A 20,154-nucleotide genomic window follows, 5' to 3' on the forward strand; every position below is an offset into this window, starting at 1 on the left:
AATACCGTAATAAATGTATTGTCTATTGTTAGTTAATATTATTTAATGAATAAACGTTAGCTAATGGGACCTTAATGTAGTGTAACACAATTTAAATCTTAAATCCAAAACAACAGAATCTCTTAACATATAATACGCGCACTTATGAATTATCGTGAACCACAATACTTTCTTCTATTATATCTATATTAGCTCAATTTCAAGGGGAATCCTTTTTTTGTCCACTGTAAAATCTCTAATTGCTCATTAGAGCGTCTGTTGCCTGTAGGCCCGCCTCTGATTGGACGAGCCGCTGCCGTCGGCGTCCTCTGATTGGCCACCACGACCTCTCCGTCGCGCACACCGTTTCCGGTGTCCGTGTGCGCGCAGGCTCAGTTCGCTCGTCTCCGCTCTTTTATTTACTCTCTCTCATCTAAGATGGCTGTTCGGAGCTCCTGAGTCCCCCGAGCGTAGCGACCGAGGATGCTTGCGCCTCCAAAATCAACTTTCACCCGGCCATCCCTTCCCATGCGCATCCCGTAAGGTGTGGAGGGGACTCTAGCATCAGTACAGCCTCCGAGCGCCCTTTCCATCCGCCTTGAAGCTCTTTAAATCAAGTTGTTTGGCGAAGTCAAGCCCCGCCACTGAGAGTGAGTGAGTGTCCAAGAGCACTGAACATCCAAATGGCCGAACCGAGAAAAGTGCAGTTTGTCACCCTGCCGGCCCTGGCCGGTGGTCCCGCCGCGGAGGGCAGGAGACGGCGGCTGGAGGAGGACGGGGCCACCGAGATGAGTTTTGACAGAGAGGGCAGGATGAAGATGATGGGGACCGGGGTGACGACAGCGGGTGACCGCGAGGCTTTGATCGGGAAGAGAGACAGCGAGGAGCCCAAAGGGAAGACAGTACGCCTAAACCTGTGTCTGTCCGAGCCAAACGAGCAGTGTTCGGCCGAGTTCAACTACAGCGAGCTCATCCAGTCTCAACAGGTACGATAACTATCCGGATCACTTTAGGAAAGAGTATGCAGACTAACCTTTCCTTGTTATTATAAAGACACCGCTTGTTTGTTTGTTTTTTTGCTGAGTTTGCTTATGCGTTAGCCTGTTAGCCGAGGAGTTCCAAAATAAAGTCCTCTTCAGGGGATCTCCGTCTAAATGGCAAGTGTGACATATGCTATGAGCGAGTGTGAAGTGCGTTTAATTTATGAATGGTCTCTATCCTTTTTGCTTATAAACTTTGGAGCACTTTGTTGAGTATGTGACCTTTGTGGCCCCCGGCCCCCTCTAAGCCCAAATGGAGATAAAGGAGAGCTGAATTGCTGCTAACTTAATTCATTGGCTGTCCATGTTACTTTGTAAACCTGGTCTTTGACGTATGTCAAGACATTTTTTGATAATTAAAAAAAGTTTTGCAAATAAATAAATGAACGTCACGTTTGAGAAATCTAATTAAAATGACTTGCGTTAAAGACTATATATTGGTCTGCTAGAAAAATATGATTTGTTCTACATGAAGTGGGTCACCACCTCATGGGTGCCACCATATTGAGATCACATGACCAGCAATGCAATTTTTAGTTTCTACTAATTATATCAATGATACTACTACTACACAACATGATAGTGAGTCAACGGCAACACCATTTCAAATAGAATCTGTTTATTGCAAGTAATTATATCATCTGCCACTTTAATTGCTTGAGCTCTTTAAAATCTGGTGGATTGTGATTGGCTGTCTGTCTTTATTGTTCATTGTCCTGAAAGTAATTCCAGCAATTTAATTCCCCTGTCGTTATCGTTATAGCTGTGGACTTAATTCTCATAGAATTAGAACTATTATTAAAACTTTACAGTTATTGTTAGCCGATAACCAATATTTTGGCTGATAAATCTAAATCCAAATCCAAATTTTTATATAATTTTTGAGAGCCTGATTACAAAAACAAAAGTCTCACCATTAAAAGCCATGTCCCAAGCACATGTTCTCATTATAATTTTATGTAGCCTATTGAAGTAATTCCAATCATATTTCAAGCAATTCAGAACGGTGCATATCTAAAGTGTGTCAGCTGAAGGAAAAATCCATTATTTATCAGCTTTAATAAATCAGACAAATGTTCTTATCAGGCCCATAACGATTAAAAATAAACGTATATCGGCCGATATTGAAATGGTGTCCGATATATCACTCACCCGAAAGTCATTCCAAACACAAAAGAAGATATTTTAAAGAAAGTTAATAATCATTCCTATTTACTTCTATTGAATGGACAAAAAATAAAATGGAAGTCGATGGGATCTGAAACTGTATGGATTTTAATTTTTGGTGAACTATTCCTTTAAGTGTAAATGGAAAAATAACATGTCCAACATCGCAGTCATCAGTGCAATAAAAAATGATATTGATACAGAATGTATTGTACACATGCTGATCCACTAATCCGAACAGGAAAAATAAATGGCTTAATATGGCTCACACGTTTTCCCTCCACAGGCTAAGAAGAATCCACCAAGTTCTAAGTCTTCCCTGGACCTGAATAATCCCTTTACTGATGATGAGAGAGAACGTCTGGAGGTCGAGGCACTGGCCAAAAAGTTTGAAAGCAAATACGTAAGTGTTTCTCTATGATTTTTAAGTTGAATTTTAAAAATCTGTGGGCACCCAAATGCCAAGTGTCACGTTGCCGCTACCGCTGACGTCCTTACAGGGTAACGCAGGGAAAAAGAGGCGGAAAGATCGGATGCAGGATTTGATTGACATTGGCTTCGGCTATGATGAGAGTGACCCCTTCATAGACAACTCGGAAGCTGTGAGTGGGCACTTGCCATGGCAACAGACAGACATCACTATGGAGATGATCGATTGGCATATAACATGCTGTTTACCAACTCTGGCTCATTGCTCTCTGAACTTTAAGGGTGTTTTTCATTCATACTCATGTCAGTGATGGATAGATATATTTAGATTTATGTTATTGATATATTTGAAACGTGTGGTTGTGGAGTTGTTGAGTTTTTTTTGCATGTTCTGACATCATAGCGGCCTTCAACTTTGACCTAACCTCAGCCAACAAACAGCATAACACCTCTGTAAATCACTGTGTCTTCTTCCTGTCAGTATGATGAGCTTGTACCAGCCTCCCTGAGCACCAAGCTTGGCGGATTCTACATTAATACGGGTACTTTGCAGTTCAGAGCTGCCTCTGAATCTGAGGGAGAGGACGGGGGAAAAGCCGAAAAATCCAGGGTGAGTTTCCTTCGTTTTTGCCAAGTGACCCCATGTACAACTGGTTATAGATATCCGTCTCGACTCTCGGGTGATCCGATCAGAAGTGGTCAGTTGAGACAGATTGTCATTTACAACTGGTTTTATCATGCATCTCCAGTGTGTCTCGTTTGACCACTTGTGAGCAGATGATCTCTGATTTACATAACGTACTATGCTATACAAAAGCACAAAAATTGGCATACTGTTGCTCCCAAATAGTACAATTTAATCTCACAGCAAACATGATATTTTAAGCAGAACGCTCATAGTGTTCAGATATCAGTGCTTTACATCATGTTCCAGTTTTTCAAATCAGATCAGATTAAGGAGCAAAAACCCTTGGTCACATTCGACTACCTTCAGATATGGTTTGAGTGATCAGATCACAAAACAATTTGGACTCCGTTTACACATCTATTTATAATATCTGTCTCGACTGACCACCTATGAACAGATCGCCACAGACGGATGTTATAACTATCTGAAAACAGGGTCACTAAATGTTATATAGACCTGTTACAGAAACATTTAAAATTGTCATCATTTACTCACCCTCATGTTGTTTCAAACCCATAAGACTTTCATTCGTCTTTGAAACACTAATTAAGATATTTTTAATGAAGCCTGAGAGATTACTACCCCTCCATTGAAAGTCCACGCATGTAAAACTTCATAAAGAGATTGTAAAAGTAGTCCAATTGAAACATTAGTTTAATACAAGTCTTTTGAAAAGACATGATTGCTTTAAATGATGCACAGATTTAATAGAAGCTTTTATTCACACGTATAATCGTTGAGCAAAGCATATACATAGAGCACATGGCAAACACAGAAGCTCAACTGGGCTTGCTTGATGCAATTTCTGATGACAGAACTTTAAATCTTTGGTTGAACTATCACTTTTACACTGTGTCTACACCAGACGTGATCTGCGCTACACGACAAAAGCAAATAGAGCCCATTATAATCAGTGTTGCTGTCTACACTGGAAGCGACACACCACACCACACCACAAATTCCCTGTGGTAAACTGATGCCCCGTTCTATCTTTGACGTACTTCCAAGTGCTCACGCTACTTCTGATACGAATGACAAATGGATTTGCAACGGTCGCTTTGTTGTGTCCGGTGTGGACAGCTTCTAGCTGTTGCAGACCTTGTGTTTCATAAGACCCCACTTTTGACGTGTGTCTTGGAATGTAATTGTAGGACTGATGATTGTTTTTTGATTGTAGATGAGAGATGGAGAGGAACCACTGATAAAAAGAAGGAAGAAGAAAGATGGAACCAGTTTAGAGGAGAAAAAACCCAGAAAGAATAAAGTAGCCAAACAAGGGTGAGCAAAAAAGTGCTTTTGTAAATCTGGAACTAAAGCAAAAAGTAGTTTTATAAAACAGCTACTTGTATAAATCTTGTGTAGTTAGTTTTTTTAATTTTCAAGTAAGCCATTAGTAGACTGATTCTTTAAAAAGTTACTTATTATGAATGCAGTTTTTATGGCCTTATATTACCTTACAGAGTATCTAGTCTGAGCCTTCATCGTCCTGAGAAGAAGAAGAGGAAGAAACTGATGAAGGATTCGCTCTGTCTGGCTGCAATGCTCCGCCGTTTCACGCGAGAGAAGGAAGAGATGCGGAAACTAGATCTCAGTGCATCTCACTTGGTCCCTGGTCTTACCAGCACTCCCAACTCCAACAACCTTCTGCAGAACTCCCATCTCCACAGCAATGCCAACAACAGTGACCTTTCGCTAGCTGACCTGACGGCCGACCCTGCCATGGTGTCACTGCTTAATTCAGCCAATGAAAGCGAGCTTCAGGATATCATGCGTGACCTGGACTTTAGTTTTTTGGATGCAGGATCTCAGATGCCCCCATCAGGCAGGGAGAACGGGCAGGTTGTGTTGGGTTCATCATCTGGGCACAAGATTGGCGCAGGGGGACTGAATCGAGGGCAGGCTGGTCTCATCTCTTTTCCACCTCTCCCCGATGGACTTCCAGCCCCCTTGATCAAGCGCATAGAGGACCTACGAGCTGTGAGTGCCGTTTTGGTTATTTTTCTATGGCACTCGTTTTAGTTAAATGGGGTCATATGAAAAATGTAATTTTTTTGAAATGAGTCGAAAACATATTGAGGCACAAAAATCCATCCTCAGTCCATAAGAAAAACCCATATACTGATACCACGCTGAAAAAACACCATGTGTGTCTCTAATGTTAGGTGACTGAAGTTTATTTTTAACAAGATCCCTGATGATTCAGTCTGATCTTGTCAGTTTTAGCAGAGCATTTCAGCACAGCCTGTTTTGTGAATCTCTCACAATGTAATGCAGGATTTGCAGAGAGACTGCTATTGAAGGATAGGATAGGTCAGTTCAAACTATATTGGAAACAACTGCAAACCCACAGCCCAAATGTGAGCAAAACAATGTAGGCACGTGTACAGAGAAGTCTTAGAAATTATATCATTTTGCTATCTTTATAAGTAGACCTGAATGGGAAAAAATGTGAATAAAATTTATGAAATTAACTCTTTAATAGCATCAGAAGTTTATAATCCATCCCAGCCTGTTTTTGTGAGCAGATAAATGTATGAGAAAAGGCAAGTGAATATTTTTTTTTGTCATGGCTACCAGTTATATAAACAGCATTACATCTAAGTTTAAAATGTTATGCATTAAATGTTTTCACTGGAGGTCAATGCATAGAGAGCAAATAATACGCCCACAAATCCACTTTTAAAAACACTTCAGGGACCATTTTTTAAAAAGCATTTTCCTGCACAACCTGATGTTTTTTTTATAATTTGTTTTTACTCAGGCATCGAGGCAATTTGATCAAGAAGGCAGAAAGAAGTTCTTCACACTGGATATGAATAATATCTTGCTCGAGTAAGTCAAATCTCAGCATGTTCTCATTCAGCTGTTTTCCACAAAAGTCCATTGTTTCTAGTTGTTGATCATTTTCTTCTCATTCAGTATTGAGCTGCAGGTTCAGGAGCAACCGGCAAACGTGCGTTCAGATGTGTACTCTCACCTGGAGGCCTTTGTGCCCTGTAACAAGGAGGCGCTACTCAAACGACTCAAGAAACTCAGCCTCAACATACAGGTACAGGACTATACTATACCTATAGAGGATATTAAGATGTGACTCTAAAACCAGAATGGTATTTGTTGCTTTCTCACAAATGATAATTATACAAATAGCGTTGGAGTAGCTAAAGGCCGTGACACACCAAGCCGACGTAAAAGAAACCGCGACCATGAAAGCTGACTGTTGTTGCTTCGTGTCGGCTGCATCTCTTGAACACATCTCTTGAGCTTGAACACACTAAAAGGACTACGGGTGACTGTCAGCTAGCACATGCGTTCTGCGCCTGCGTGTACGGAAATAACTGTGTGTACACCGACAGATGCTGATTCAACATGCCAAACCCCCCAAACGGGGTCCGACTATTGCTGATGGTGCGGAACACACCACAAAAATAGTCGGCTTGGTGTGTCAGGGCCTTAAAGGGATAGTTCACCAAAATGAAAATTTGCTGTTAATTTACTCGCCCTCAGGCAATCCAAGATGTAGTTGTCTTCTCTTTTTCTTCAGTTGAACAGTAAAGTACGATACATTGAGGTTTTATGATGCGTAACGACCGGTGTGTGCAAGAATCTGAACATTATTTTCAGCATCATTACCTGTAATAAAACGGGAGCGTGTGCTTCCTGTCGCATAATGACGTATGTGCGGGAGCTCAAATGTTGGGAATCTGTGAAAAGTCAATCTTCCCGAACGTAATCGTAATTTTTATATAGGTTGCGACATCCAGGATAAGCACAAGGAAGTACTTTTTGTAGACTGGTAAGACAGGCTATAGTTTCAGAATAACTTCCCCAACACTGGATACAACTGTCTTTTTTTCCACTTCTGCAGGATGACCGTCTGCGCACACCCTTGTTAAAGCTCAAACTGGCTGTGTGCAGCGTGATGCCAGAACAGATCGCCAGATATAACATGGATTGCATGGCAAAAGCTGCGGCTAAGTAAGTCTTAAACTTTCCCAAATTCCTGCCTCTTTCTGCTTTCATGATTTGCTTGTGTAGATTTGTGGAAGAGACTGTGAAGAAGGGCAAATGGATGGTGTAGATGTATAGAGAATTATACAAATGGATGGTGTAGATGTATAGAGAATTATACATCAAATAAATGAACTATTAGAGAGAATTAGAGAATTAAATTCACTGTGTGTGTATTACAGGCAGCAAATAGAAGATGGAGAGAAGAATGGATCCGAGGATGACGATGAAGAGAAACCAGGAAAGAGGGTGATGGGACCAAGGAAGAAGTTCATATGGGATGACAAACTCAGGTTTGGACAAGATAAAATCATTAATAATGAAGCAGAGCAGACATTAACGCCACTAATAGGCTGACAGTGGCAGAAATTGAGAGTTACCCCATAAACTTCCATATGCCTCTTGGTTTTGCCAGGACTCTGTTGTGTAACCTGGTGCGTGTGAAGCTGAGCTGTTATGAGCTAGAGCAGTGCTCTCTGTCTGTGGAGGACTATCTGAAAGCCTTCATGGAGAATGAAGTCAAGCCTCTCTGGCCCAAAGGCTGGATGCAGACCAGGTGTGTGTCTGACTGTGTGCTGGCATTACCTTCTGCTGGAAAAATATCCTGTAATTTAAAATTTCTCTGTCTTTTTCAGGATGCTTTTTAAGGAGAGTCGTGCGGTACACGGTCATCTCACTGGCCTGTGAGTACATCAACCTTTTCATATATATTTACACTATTTGCAATCCAAATAGAACCTACATTTGGATTAAAGTGGCGACAGCTTATTCAATCACCCATCTGACTCTACTCCCATCTACTCTTACTCTAAACTTAATTTTTTGCACAGGACTTACATCTTCCTGGTGTATTAAAAAAACATGTATATTATTTGGCTAAAGATTAGTAATTAAGTATGCCAATTGTAATACTAGTAATTTATGAACTTTGCCTCCAAATATCGGAAATGTTTCATGACTTGTTTCTTTTTCCTGGTTGGTTTATAAAAATCTGAATGAAGTGCGGCAAAATAAGACCCCACATGATGGGATTGTGCATTAGTAAATAGTTTCTACTCATTTTTGTTTTTCTCAATTTACCCATTGAAAAGACAAAGATTTATAATGATTTGTTTAGAAGTTATATTTCTAGCACCCCATGTTATAGATGTTCTTCTAATTTCAGTTGATGGCAGACATCCTGAAATATAAATAGGGTGTGTGAGTGGTCTCTCATGTCTCCTTGCCTAGAGGACAACATATTTAACCTCATCTTAGTCCATAGAGACATCCCTTGAACTTAATTTGGTGCTTTTCTGTGGAAATGTTGGTTTGAGGGCAAATGTGCTTAATTGTTTTAAAATTAGTGTCACAATACAAAAATTATCCTAAAGGTCCTAAAATAGGCTTCATGGGATTTCGTGGAGAATCTCTCTTTTAAGCACTGTTCACAGCAAAACGAATGTTCGGCAATCGGCATAAAAGATCTGTCCAATTTTTGCATGCTAGTTGTCTCTCCAGACCTAAAACGGCAGACAGGCTAAATGAAAATCCAAATTTACTCTCTAACATTAGGTGGCGCTTGTGGGAGAAAAAAACCCAGAAATACACAAAGCACTGCTCGACTTTCTGACACCCGCTTGTCATGGAGAAGAATATAGTGGCAGTCAAATAGTATTTAAATGTTTTCAAACAGCCGTTCAGAAAGAAACAGAAAGAGAGCCTCTGCTACTCTCTGTCGCTTAGCAAAATAGTCTGTCCCTGATCCCACTTAGTAGAGGTCTGCACAGGATTGATTTTTTTGTGTGCAAGATTCTGTGCTTTCCATTGCTGTTGCATACAACCGAAAAACCCTGAGAATATCCTACCCTGCACTTGTAAACCTTTTATTTTTATTGCACAGTAGATGAGTGTACCTTAAAACATTAAATACATTTGAGTAACCTTTATTTTTAGATATTTATATTTTTCCTACGAGTCTTTTTTTTTTTTTTTTTTTTCCTGTTTTTCACACACACATCTGTTTCTTCCCTCCCACACCCACACTCAGCAAGTCAAAAGTTGTCCCGTGCCACGCAGTCGCGAGAATGCAGACCTCTATCACCAGTCGTAGTTTTATTTAACAGTGGCAGCTCTGGGCATGTGACCAAAAGCGCAACTCTTGGTTAGCCAGTTTTATTTGCAGTGCGATGGAAAAGAGATAACCACCAGTCCGTTCAAAAATCAGTCACATCATGCAAAAGCAATGCAAATGTTTGTGGTGGTCTGAACAGACGCATTAACATTCAAATTGCAGTGTTTATAGCACAGAATATTTGTCTTGATGTAGACGGGCCTTTAAACTAATCCAATAATGTTGAATAGTTTTTAATGCCTCATTGTGATTGGTGAATTATTTTTTCAACAGTGGCAAGAAAAGAATTGTTCCAACCCCAAAAGCTGCCAAAATGACGGTAGTAAAATTTAACTACACCATTATGTCCATATACTCAAATTCAACACTTTTATATGTCCTCCGGTTGACTGTGATGAGATTTGTAAGATCTGTATCTTCTGTTGTTCTACCCATGATCTGCTCCAGGACGTGGGCTGGACACAGAGGCCTGCTCCAGGTGTTGGATCCACATCTGCCTCGCCTGCCTTACCTGCCCCAGGGTGCAGACCGCCCTCCTCTCCCTCTGAACCCATCTGCCTCTCGGATTCACTGGACGAGGATCTGGCGGCGAACTCTCTGGACTCCATTTCCAAGGCTCTCGCTCTCCTCAGTAATGCTGCCAAGGGCCTGACGCCAAACAACGGCGTTCCCGCCGCCTCTTCTCCCGGTGTCCTCGGATCCTCAACTGGAGTCAGCCACTACTCTTCTCCTCTGTCACATTCCACCCTTTCAGGAAAAATGGAGCCTTCTGGTATCTCCCTGGTGAATATGAGCAGTCTATCTACCTCTCCTTCCCTCTCCTCTCCTCTCACTTCCTCTCCTTCAGCTTCCATGCGAGGCGAGACCTTTGGGATGCTAAAGAACGGCGGGCCCGTGCAGAGACACGTGGGAACACCAACTCACAGAGCTGGCATTTCAGGAATGAACACAGCACAGTCTGCAAAACCCCGTCCACCCCCTACCGCCTCGCCCCTCTTACCTCCTCAGCAGAGGTCATTTGGGACGATGGGAGTGAAGCTAGTTCAGACTCCGTCTCCCGTTGGACAAGCGAAAAACTGTGCTAACAAATCCGGTGGCGGTACTGTGGTTTCCCTGCAGTCTCGTATGAACGCTCATCCCTCACAGATGAGCCCTCAGCAGTCTCCTTCTCCGACTACTTCCTCTCCTTCCATCCTGCTGTCACAGACCAAGACGACCTCTATCCCACATAACCAGTCAAACTTCATCACGCCCATGCAGGCCACGCTCACAAAGTCTTCCCACAGTAGCAGCTCTCCCATCATCAAACTCACACCGCGACCCCCTGCTCCTACTCCTCCTCCTTCGTCCTCACCCTCTCCTTCATCAACTCCTTCTCTTGCCCACTCCAGACCTCAAATTATCCCCAGCTCACACCAGTACAGCCCCAAGAGCCCGGCCTTCAGGCCGCCGTTTACCGCACAAGGAACTGGAATCGGATCCGGGGTCAAGTCAGGATCAGGACAAGCCAGTTACAGTTTTGTAAGTGGACACAAAACCTCCAGTCCATCTGGTGGTGGATCAAACAACACCATCACCACCGCGATGACCACTCCCATGTCTGCAGGGTGCCAGAACAATAGCCCCTCCCCTTCAACGGTACCAGCCAATCACAGCCAGCGGCAGAGGCCAGTGGGAGGGACCAGTCAGAGTGCCAAGTCTTCAACGAGTCGGGCAGCTGCCATGACCCTGTCCTCTTCTCCTGTCTCCTCTCATCTGTCACAGGTGAGTCCAGCAGCCTCAGTCACTCCAAACCTGCGCATGCTAAATGTCGAGTCATGCTAAACCTGTTTCTGCAGTTGCTAGCTCTCAGTGCTAGCACTTTACATTATGCATTTGGCAGCGGTTTTTATGCAAAGCGACTTCAGTAGTTGGTCGCTTAGTAGATCAGTATATGTGTTCCCTGAGAATCGAAATCCGTTACTTAGGCATTGTTAGTACCATGCTTTATTCATTTTTTTTTTTTTATTGAACCTTTTTTTAAGCTGCTTTTAAAGTGTAAAAAATGTAATATTATCGATTCGATATTGCAATTAATTGTGACATTGCAAAGTGTTTTATCTGCCATTTTTCTTTAAAGAAAGAAATTTAGGACAGTAACTCTAAAAGTATTCAAGATATCTTAATATCCGTCTAGATTCTCATTCTTTTGGAATCTTCATTTTCAAGGCTCTACAGGATATGGTTCAGTCCCATAGATATGGGGATCTCAGAGCAGCTCCATGTTCAAAGTTCAATGTATTTTACTCATTTTCAGTGATGGAAGACCAAGTGTGGTTCACTGTGCACACAGCTGATACTTATTGCATTTAAAGAGGAATGTCTGAAGAATAAATAATGTTTGAACTAGAAATGAATATGGTTTCCCTTTATCAAAATAATTGCATTAAAACATAAATCTCTGAGTACCAAAAATCCACTGAAAATGCACATTAACTTGCTCTCAAAAGTGTATTTGAACAGTTTCTGGGATATTTGGAAGATATTTTGTTTATTTTAACAGCTTCTGAAAATTCAAAGAGTTCAAATATGCAGTATCATAACTACATGCTATCACATTAACATCCCTATATCTGTCAGATTAAAAATGAAGATTCCAAAAGAAAAGTTTCATAAGAACAAGAATCTAAAATGACATTAAGATATCTTTAACACTTCTTAAATTAAAGTCATGTAACTAAGACCTGGCACTCAGAAGGTGTGTTGTATACAATTGATTTGATAACACTGAAACTAGAAATGTATCTCGTTCCCGTCTATTTGTTTTCCAGAGATTTTTCTTTAAACACAATAACTATGGTTCTTGACCATTGAAAATGGGTAAAATTCAACAATTTGGACATGGAGTCACATTGGGGTCCCAATATCTATGGGACTGAACTATATAGGACCTTAAAAATGAAGATTCCATAAGAAAAGTTTATTAAGAGTGAGAATCTAGAAGGATATTAAGATATCTTGAATACTTTTAGAGTTACAGCCATGAGAACTTTAGAAAAATAACATTTATGGCACTCAGACAGGAATGTTCTATGTGCAGTTGAGCTGATGTTTATAAAAAATGATACATTTCTAGATTTAACATTATTTGTTCTTTAGATATTCCTCTTTGAAAAGAAAAAAGTATCAGCTGTGTACAAAGTGACCCACATTTGTTTTTTGACCACTGAAAATGTGTATCATTTACTAATGGAGCCACTTTAACATATTCATATCTCTGGGATTGATCCATCGAGAGCCTTTAAAATCAAGATGCCAAACAAAATGTTTGTTAAAAACCAAAAACCAAAATATAAAAGGATATTAAGATATCTTTAATAATTCTTGAGTTACAGGCGTGCAAACTCGATTTAAATTTTTAAATTTTCACTGTTAGCATATAAAGAAACAGAGATTGCTGAAGTCACCATATTTAACTAATAGACCAACCAATCTCTGTGTGAATATACAATAATGATGCTGCTATCTTTCTAGAGTCATTTTTACAACCCTGTAAATTGTCCCCCCTCTAGAAAATAGTGGATTACTCTGTAAATATACAATCATGACATTTATTATTGACCGAAGATCATTTTGTTTGTGAAAAATGGTTTGCAAATATACTTTCAATTTTGCTATTCAGTTTATTCAGATATCTAAACCTTTTCCCCACCATTACTTTCTAACCCTTAATCAAGGCCTATTTCCCCCAGATGTCTTCATCTTCAGGAAGTAACCTCTTGGGCTCGGTGCCCCCCTCCCTCCCCCTGGGTTTTGGGATGCTCGGGGGTCTAGTGCCTGTTTCTTTACCCTTCCAGTTCCCATCGCTCCTCAACTTCAACCCCACAGGCCCTGGAGGTTCTGGCTGCAGCAACATGGGCTCTTCACCCGCTACCAACTCAGGATACACCCTGGCCCAGAGTGAGTGTGTGCGCGCTCATGTTTGCTGTGCTTCTGTGTCCCGTGGATCCTGTTTGCCTGTGTTTATGTTATGTGGCTAGAATTTTTCTGTCTCCCTAATCTGTTTCTTCAATTGTCCTTCTTTTCTTCCTCTTTCTCCACATCACATCCTGTTTTGGTGCTGCATTTCTGCCATCTCATTTGCTCCTGGATTGCTGTGCACTGTGTCCCTGTTTCTTTCCACCTGTCCCGCTGTCCCCCAGATCTGTTTAAGAGTCTGCAGCCAGGGTCTCAGGTTGCTCTACCTCCTCACTTACAGCTTGCTTTCTCAGGTAAACGCTGCAAAAACCCTCCGGCTCACTGTCGCTCTCTCTTGGATTTAAGCTGTTGATGTTGACCCTCCCATTACTTCCCTTTGCCTGTTTTTGTTTCATTATTATTATTATTAAACCTTCTTTATGGGCCGCAACTCTGTTAAAGGGATAGTTCACCCAAAAATGAGAATTAGCCCATGGTTTACTCACCCTGAAGTCACCCTGGGTGTATATGACATTCTTCTTTCAGACGAACACAATCAGAGTTATATTAAAAAATGTCCTGGCTCTTCCAAGTTTTATAATGGCAGTGAATGACCATTTATGTTTTGAAGTCCATAAAAGTGCATCTATCCATGATAAACAAACTCCACACGGCTCCAGGGGTTAATAATGGCTTTCTGAAGTGAAGTTTGTGTAAGAAAAATATCCATATTTGAAACTTTATCAACTAAAATAACTAGCTTCCGGCAGACGCCGTACGCATCGATTTACGCCAAAAGAGTAACACTTGATGTAAGATGTAGGAGTAGCGTAAGCTTAGACGTCTCTCGCGGTTCAAACACAGGGCTGGGCAACAAACTCAAGCTCCTCCCACTTTTCTCTTTAAAAATTGTCGTTTTAGACTTCTAATTCTTGACCTGTGTTTTGTTTTGCTCTATCCTCTGCGCTGCCGCGTTCGTCATTTCGTTGTGCGTCAAGTTCAAGTGTTACTCTTTCGCCGTAAACCGATGCGTAGGCCGTCTGCCGGAAGCTAGTTATTTTAGGCGATAAAGTTTTAAATATGGATATTTTTCTTACACAAATGCATCACTTCACTTCAGAAGGCCTTTATTAACTCCCCGGAGCCGTGTGGAGCACTTTAATCATGGATTCCTTTTCAAAACAGAAACAACCATTCACTGCCATTATAAAGCTTGGAAGAGCCAGGACATTTTTAAATATAACTCCGATTGTATTCGCCTGAAAGAAGAATGTCATATACGCCTAAGATGGCTTGAGGGTGAGTAAACCATGGGCTAATCTTAATTTTTGGGTGAACTATCCCTTAAACACTTTCCCCGCCAGTGTTTTAAAAAAGAAAAAGAAATTGCCAGCCACCACTAGCGTTTTTGATCATTTTCACAAATTCATGACCCCCAGAATATTTTGTTGTATGAATATCCGAACTTGCAATATATGAACAGAGCCTCTGCTTAAAAAACAAACAAACAAAATTTTTTTTTTATTCTAGCTCATGCATTATTATTTTTTATCAACACTTGAATATGGGTAAGTTTTATTAAAAAAAGCAACATTTTGAGCAAAAAGCTGAGAAAATAAAATTTTTGTCAAAGATATTACGTCTGGACCGGATACAGAACGACGATCAAAACACAGATGGAGTAGATAAAGTCCATCAACACCCATAATGGTTTCAGTCCTATAGCTCATCCTGTGTCAACATTTCATTCAGATGAGATTCAGAAGACGTGTAATAGCGCCCCCTACCATATAACAGTAAAAACACGGAAATGGCAGGGAAAGAGTTAACATTAAGTGTTTGTTTACACCTGGTCATTTCATGTGTTTTTACTGGTCGAATATGTTAAAACGGTTCCATTTACACTTGGCCACATAAATCTGTCTGCCAATCAAATATATAAATCCGATCTTCAATTCTCGCGCTAAATGCAAATTTAACAGAGTTCAATTCAATGAAAGCAACAGATATATGAGCTGCATTTTATTTATCATCAGCTAATTTCAAAATGAAACATGCGACTAACTGCATTGTCTGGCTGCTTAGTTTTTAAAATTTGTCACACTTCAAACTCAACAATTTTCTTTGATTCGATGTAGCCAGTTTTTAATTCCAAACCTATAAATAACACGCAATAAATTATTTTCCGTCAGATACTTCTTGGTATCAAATCAAACGTATTCTTGCCTTTATTATCCCGTCTTAATTCACAAGCTAAGGCGGAATCCTAAATGTTGCTCAGGTTAGCAGCTCTCTAGGTTTTTGGAACTGATCATTTGTTCTAAAATTTAAAATGCAGATTTAATTTTTGCCTGAACCGAAATCTTGCTGCACGATGACCGAAGAGTTTGTCTTGATTTTCTCCAGATGCAAACCAAAGTCAGGGGGGAGACACGAAGAGGAAGTCCCACTGACCACCAGAACCAGAATGTACAAGTGGACGGCGTCGGTGACGGATGTTTTCAGCTGCTCGTGGATCCACACCTCCTGCGCTTTCGTTCAGATTAACCACCCTTCTTCAATTAACCTCATTCTGCTTTTAACTGACCAGTGTTCTGGATGATTGGAGTGAGCCGGGCGCTTTTTAATTTTTTTGTTTGTCGATATGTTTACACAAGACCTTAATCACTGTGGACATAGAGCTAGAAGACGTGAGAGGAGTACGAGACAAAGCAACATAATTTCTATTTAAGTTAACGTCGGCTGGAAACGTGCATTCCCGTGTTTTATTTTCTTAGTAGATTTTTGTTAAGCTCCTAAAGGGATGTGATAGTCCAACCGTTTCCTTCTACAGACTGTTAGAATAGTAGCTGTTAATAATACATATGGGTAAATTATTTATAATTTTTTGACAGGGACATATTATGATGATGTTTAAGTGTATTAGAATAAAATGGGTATGTATATAAAATATACATAAATATTATGTGATATATTTTCTTTCAAGGTCAGTATGTATGATCTGTGCGTGCAGATGTCTTGCTGTCTTTGGTGCTGCGTATCTCACTGGACCTTGTGAAAGAAAGAAACATTATTTTATGGATGAATGAATAAATCATGTGTGAAAGCTTTTCATAGAGAAAAATGATGAGATTATAGCCTACTTGAACTTTGTTTAGTTTTGCTTAATATCAGTACAAGAACTCCCAAGACTTTCAATAAAACGCCTTAGTTTGTAAGTTTGAACAACTATGCAGGACTGTAAATGCTTCAATGCAAAGTAAGCTATTGCTTAGAGCTCCACTTTTAACCATTAGGTGTGTGTGTGTGTGTGTGTTTTCTGAGTGGAGATTCTTCTGTGTGTTTGGTGGGTTTGTCTTATTCCATCTGTCTAGTCACTTCTGCCCCAATACCTCACTGGACAACTAGTTCTTCCTTCAATGTCTTTGTTCCATTGCATCATGTGTCAGCCCCACATCTTTCACTAAATCTGGCACGGCTCACCTGCATCTTATGACTGTGTAACAATGAGAAATGGCACCAAAGATGACAGCATTCGCTCAGAGTTGACAAGCAACAGGTCAGGTGTCCGTTTGTGCTCGGTGTAACTCTTTTGTTGGCCAGCCTAAATGTGTGGTCTCTGGTCGTCTCTGTGGATGTTGTGATGGACAGACTTTTAAAATGGAATTTTATATATTGCTTTATTTTATTTTCTAAATATGCTGAATTAAGTGGGCATGATTTCAACTGATGCTCACCTTGAAAATTCTTATTTGGGTAGATTATTTTTGTCTTGATTCTGGAATTAAAATGCTGTCATTTTTGTTTGAAGTACAAGCTCTAAAAATTAATTCAATAAAAAAAACATTGGCGGAGGTGGTGATAATGTTACTGGCGTAACTGAGGACTGCATTAGTTCAAGGTTTTACATTTTGAGGCAAGCAGCCTTGACTACCAATAACCTGTAGTCATAAGTAATAAATGTACATTTGTATAAGTAAACACTGAGGGTCAGCTACATAATTTAAAGCTATAGAAAATTTGTTTAGATTCACACACACCATACGTAATTGTATTGATGTATTCAAAGATGTCCACATGTGTATAATACATTACAACATCCCATATTGATCCATTTAATATATGATATCATAATGAACACTTAAAAGAAATGAGCAACTTCAGGAACAGGAAGAAAAGCATAATGCTTCTACAATGAATGTTTTATTTTTTCCTTTACAAAACTCACTGTCATCTAGAAATAGTTACAGTATACAAGAGAAAAACAAGAGGAGAGACATTTGCAGTTGAACGCCTGGTTGTCAACAGCCAGTCCAATAGTAGAAGTGATAATATAGCAATAATAATGATAACTGCAATAATAGTAACTAGATCATGGATGATAAAGCTTTAAACCAAATGAAATCACACTCGCTCCTCGCCAGAGGCGGAGGCTTCTTCATATCAAACCATCGTGAACACTGATTTCCCTCAGATCTTCATGAGAATACAAGGGATAGGAGACCTATATACTGGATATGAATCATAGCACAGTAAAATACAAAAGAACAAAAAAAAAAGGGTTACATATTTTTATTTCAATTGCCTTCAGCCAGTTTTTCCTTCATGTTAGTGTTTCTTCATTACGAATACGTGACATACTTTCATGGATGTTTTCTAATTAGTGTCTAAGGCACTTTAAGAAACTCGTCATTAAATGCTAACAGTGAGACAGGTTAGTACGGTTTCTCTTAATAATACTAGTGTTCAAAGCATCCCTTCCACAGCTAAACTCGACGTTACAGGAGATGCTCTTGGGAAATTCAGTCAAGTGCCTGTGAATTAACGTGTTCGGTATTTCCAGTTGCTTTCAGCGCTGATGAATGAGATCTCTAACTGAAGCACTTCCAATCCACTTCCTTTGGTGGCTGTATTCATATCTAACAGAGCAGCTGGGTTTGAGAAGTACCATCATTCTGTCACATATAGGGGGAAAAACATCCATAAAGTGATTAAATATGTAAAGGCGTATAATTCTTCATCTTGGCATGCATTTGCAACCAGAATACTTCATACTTCCTTTCCAGTTGAAGTGGCCTTTTATGGCTTTTCTTACGATGTGCAGTTAAAAGCGATTCGCAGTTACATCCAAATTCTTAAAACACAAAACATTGCCTTTGTCAGCTGAATCTCCCAAATAAGATAAAACAGGCCTCGAGTTCAGTGACGATAGATCACTAATGCAGTATTTCTCGTGTTTGAACTATTTCATGTGTTTAAATGGTAATGAGATGCTGAAGTTTCACAGTTTTTTTCTTTTCCGGTCCAGTGCCACAGGACTCTTTTCTTTTCTTTAATGTTGGCTTGTAGCGAACGAGCAGCACATGCATCTCAAATCGACCCCGAATCTGCAGAACGCGTTTATCTGGAGAACTGTACTGTACAAACTAAGATCCAATCGGCCACGTTTGCTTAGCTAGCAGATGGTTTTACATCGTTAAACTAACGCTCTTATGAATGAGTATATTCATGTCCACGAAGCAAACTGATGTTTGAAATGCACTTGTACTTCTAGTGTGAGCGCAGTATTTTTGTAGTTGAAGCATCTTGCATTTAGAACAAGGCAGAGTTGATGCTCCCTTGGTAGGGAGAGGGGATATACATGTAGGGCTGAGGAGGGTAGCTTAATTCTGAGTGTGGAAGTGTTAGTGTGTGTTTGCGTGTGTGTACGTCGCTCACTGGTCCTCTTTCTGTACCGCTGACCCCACATAGCTAAAGGAGAGAGTCATTAGGAGAGGAAGCAGTGGGGCTGATGGCTCTACTCCGCTTGAGCCGTCTGGTTCTCGTTCAGGTCGCTGGCCTTGCTGTCCGCGTCGTCGTCAGAGAAGTCTCCTTCCACCTGCAGCTGTCTGCGTCCAGAGCGGCTCGAGGAGAAGCTGACGGGACCTCCTCGTCTGCAGGACACAGCCACTGTCACTTCACTGTTCTTTATATACCATGAGACGATTTATTCACATTTTGAACTGGCTTTTATTTTTAGATTTTCAGTTTTCATCTTAGCTTTTGTCATTTTTATTATTTTTTTTAAATTCAGCATTAATTTGTTTTTATTTCAGTTTTAGTATTTTTTTATTTTAGTAATTATGTTGTGCTTTTGTATGTTTTATATTTCTATTTAGCATTCATTTAATTTTGCTATGTGCTTGCCATTTTTATTAGTTTTTAGTATTACTTCTATTTAAATTTATTTCAATTCTAGCTAAAACAAATTCAATGTCTATTTAGCATTTTTTATATTTTAGTAAATAATTTTGATTATGTGCTCTTTTATTAGTTTTTAAAAATATTTTTATTAATTTAATTAATTAATCTACCATTCATTTATTTGTATTTTCATTTTAGTAAATTTGATTTGTGCTTTTGTCAGTTTTATTAGTTTTTAAATCAATATTTCTATTTAAATATAGTTTATTTGAATTTTAGTAATTTTGTTGTGCTTTTTTCATTTTTATTTTTAATATTTCTTTTTAGCATTATTTTTTATTTCAGTTTTAGTAATGTTTGAAATGTTTTTTTATTTTGGTTTAGGTGAAATTTCTAAATTTCGTTCGCAAATTATTATTTTTTTTCAATTTCTGAAAATGATCTTTAATAGTTTTAGTTAAATTGTACATTCATTGATTGGGTCAATCAGTTCTGGTCCACCAATTAGATCGTCATCCCAAAAGTGCTGTTATGGGACTGCCTTGTTTCACTGCTGACAGGACTTTGTTTTTCCGGTTGATCCAGCTTTTTTGGATCCATTTTGTATCTGT

General features: G+C 39.7%; 2 protein-coding genes across 8 annotated transcripts in view; one reads left to right on the plus strand and one right to left on the minus strand.

The window, feature by feature from the left end:
* The first annotated feature begins 339 nt into the window (after nucleotides 1-339).
* On the plus strand, nucleotides 340-17,214 carry ubn2a (ubinuclein 2a). Of its 5 annotated transcripts, none has more exons than XM_084128671.1 (17): nucleotides 340-965; nucleotides 2,473-2,589; nucleotides 2,687-2,788; nucleotides 3,097-3,225; nucleotides 4,481-4,581; nucleotides 4,764-5,280; nucleotides 6,065-6,135; nucleotides 6,223-6,352; nucleotides 7,169-7,278; nucleotides 7,494-7,604; nucleotides 7,727-7,867; nucleotides 7,947-7,994; nucleotides 9,698-9,743; nucleotides 9,872-11,188; nucleotides 13,141-13,363; nucleotides 13,606-13,674; nucleotides 15,767-17,170. In XM_084128671.1, exons 1-17 carry the CDS (start codon nucleotides 663-665, stop codon nucleotides 15,811-15,813), a joined length of 3,582 nt encoding a protein of 1,193 aa, XP_083984797.1. In that variant the 5' UTR covers nucleotides 340-662; the 3' UTR covers nucleotides 15,814-17,170. The 5 variants fall into 5 exon arrangements, with proteins under 5 accessions (XP_083984797.1, XP_083984798.1, XP_083984800.1 ...); XM_084128672.1 differs by having other exon boundaries at nucleotides 13,156-13,363; XM_084128674.1 differs by lacking the exon at nucleotides 13,606-13,674 and having other exon boundaries at nucleotides 13,156-13,363; nucleotides 15,767-17,214.
* A 330-nt stretch (nucleotides 17,215-17,544) lies between these two features.
* myh10 (myosin, heavy chain 10, non-muscle) overlaps nucleotides 17,545-20,154 on the minus strand; it is a 60,162-nt gene continuing 57,552 nt past the window's right edge. For all 3 annotated transcript variants that reach the window (XM_084128670.1, XM_084128669.1, XM_084128668.1), the window contains one exon: nucleotides 17,545-19,293. In XM_084128670.1, the coding sequence (XP_083984796.1) occupies nucleotides 19,158-19,293 (136 nt within the window). In that variant the 3' untranslated portion in view covers nucleotides 17,545-19,157. The remainder of the gene's footprint in view (nucleotides 19,294-20,154) is intronic.

The sequence above is a fragment of the Abramis brama genome (assembly GCF_963993115.1).
Source record: "Abramis brama genome assembly, chromosome: 11".
Taxonomy (NCBI): domain Eukaryota; kingdom Metazoa; phylum Chordata; class Actinopteri; order Cypriniformes; family Leuciscidae; genus Abramis; species Abramis brama.

What these genes read in the sequence shown, in the direction of transcription:
- ubn2a (XM_084128671.1), top strand. Translation starts at nt 663, where the DNA reads ATGGCCGAACCGAGAAAAGTGCAGTTTGTCACCCTGCCGGCCCTGGCC. An exon ending in GAAAAGCCGAAAAATCCAGG is followed by an intron (nt 3,226 to 4,480) that starts GTGAGTTTCCTT and finishes TTTTGATTGTAG; the next exon opens with ATGAGAGATGGAGAGGAACC. An exon ending in CAAAAGCTGCCAAAATGACG is followed by an intron (nt 9,744 to 9,871) that starts GTAGTAAAATTT and finishes GATCTGCTCCAG; the next exon opens with GACGTGGGCTGGACACAGAG.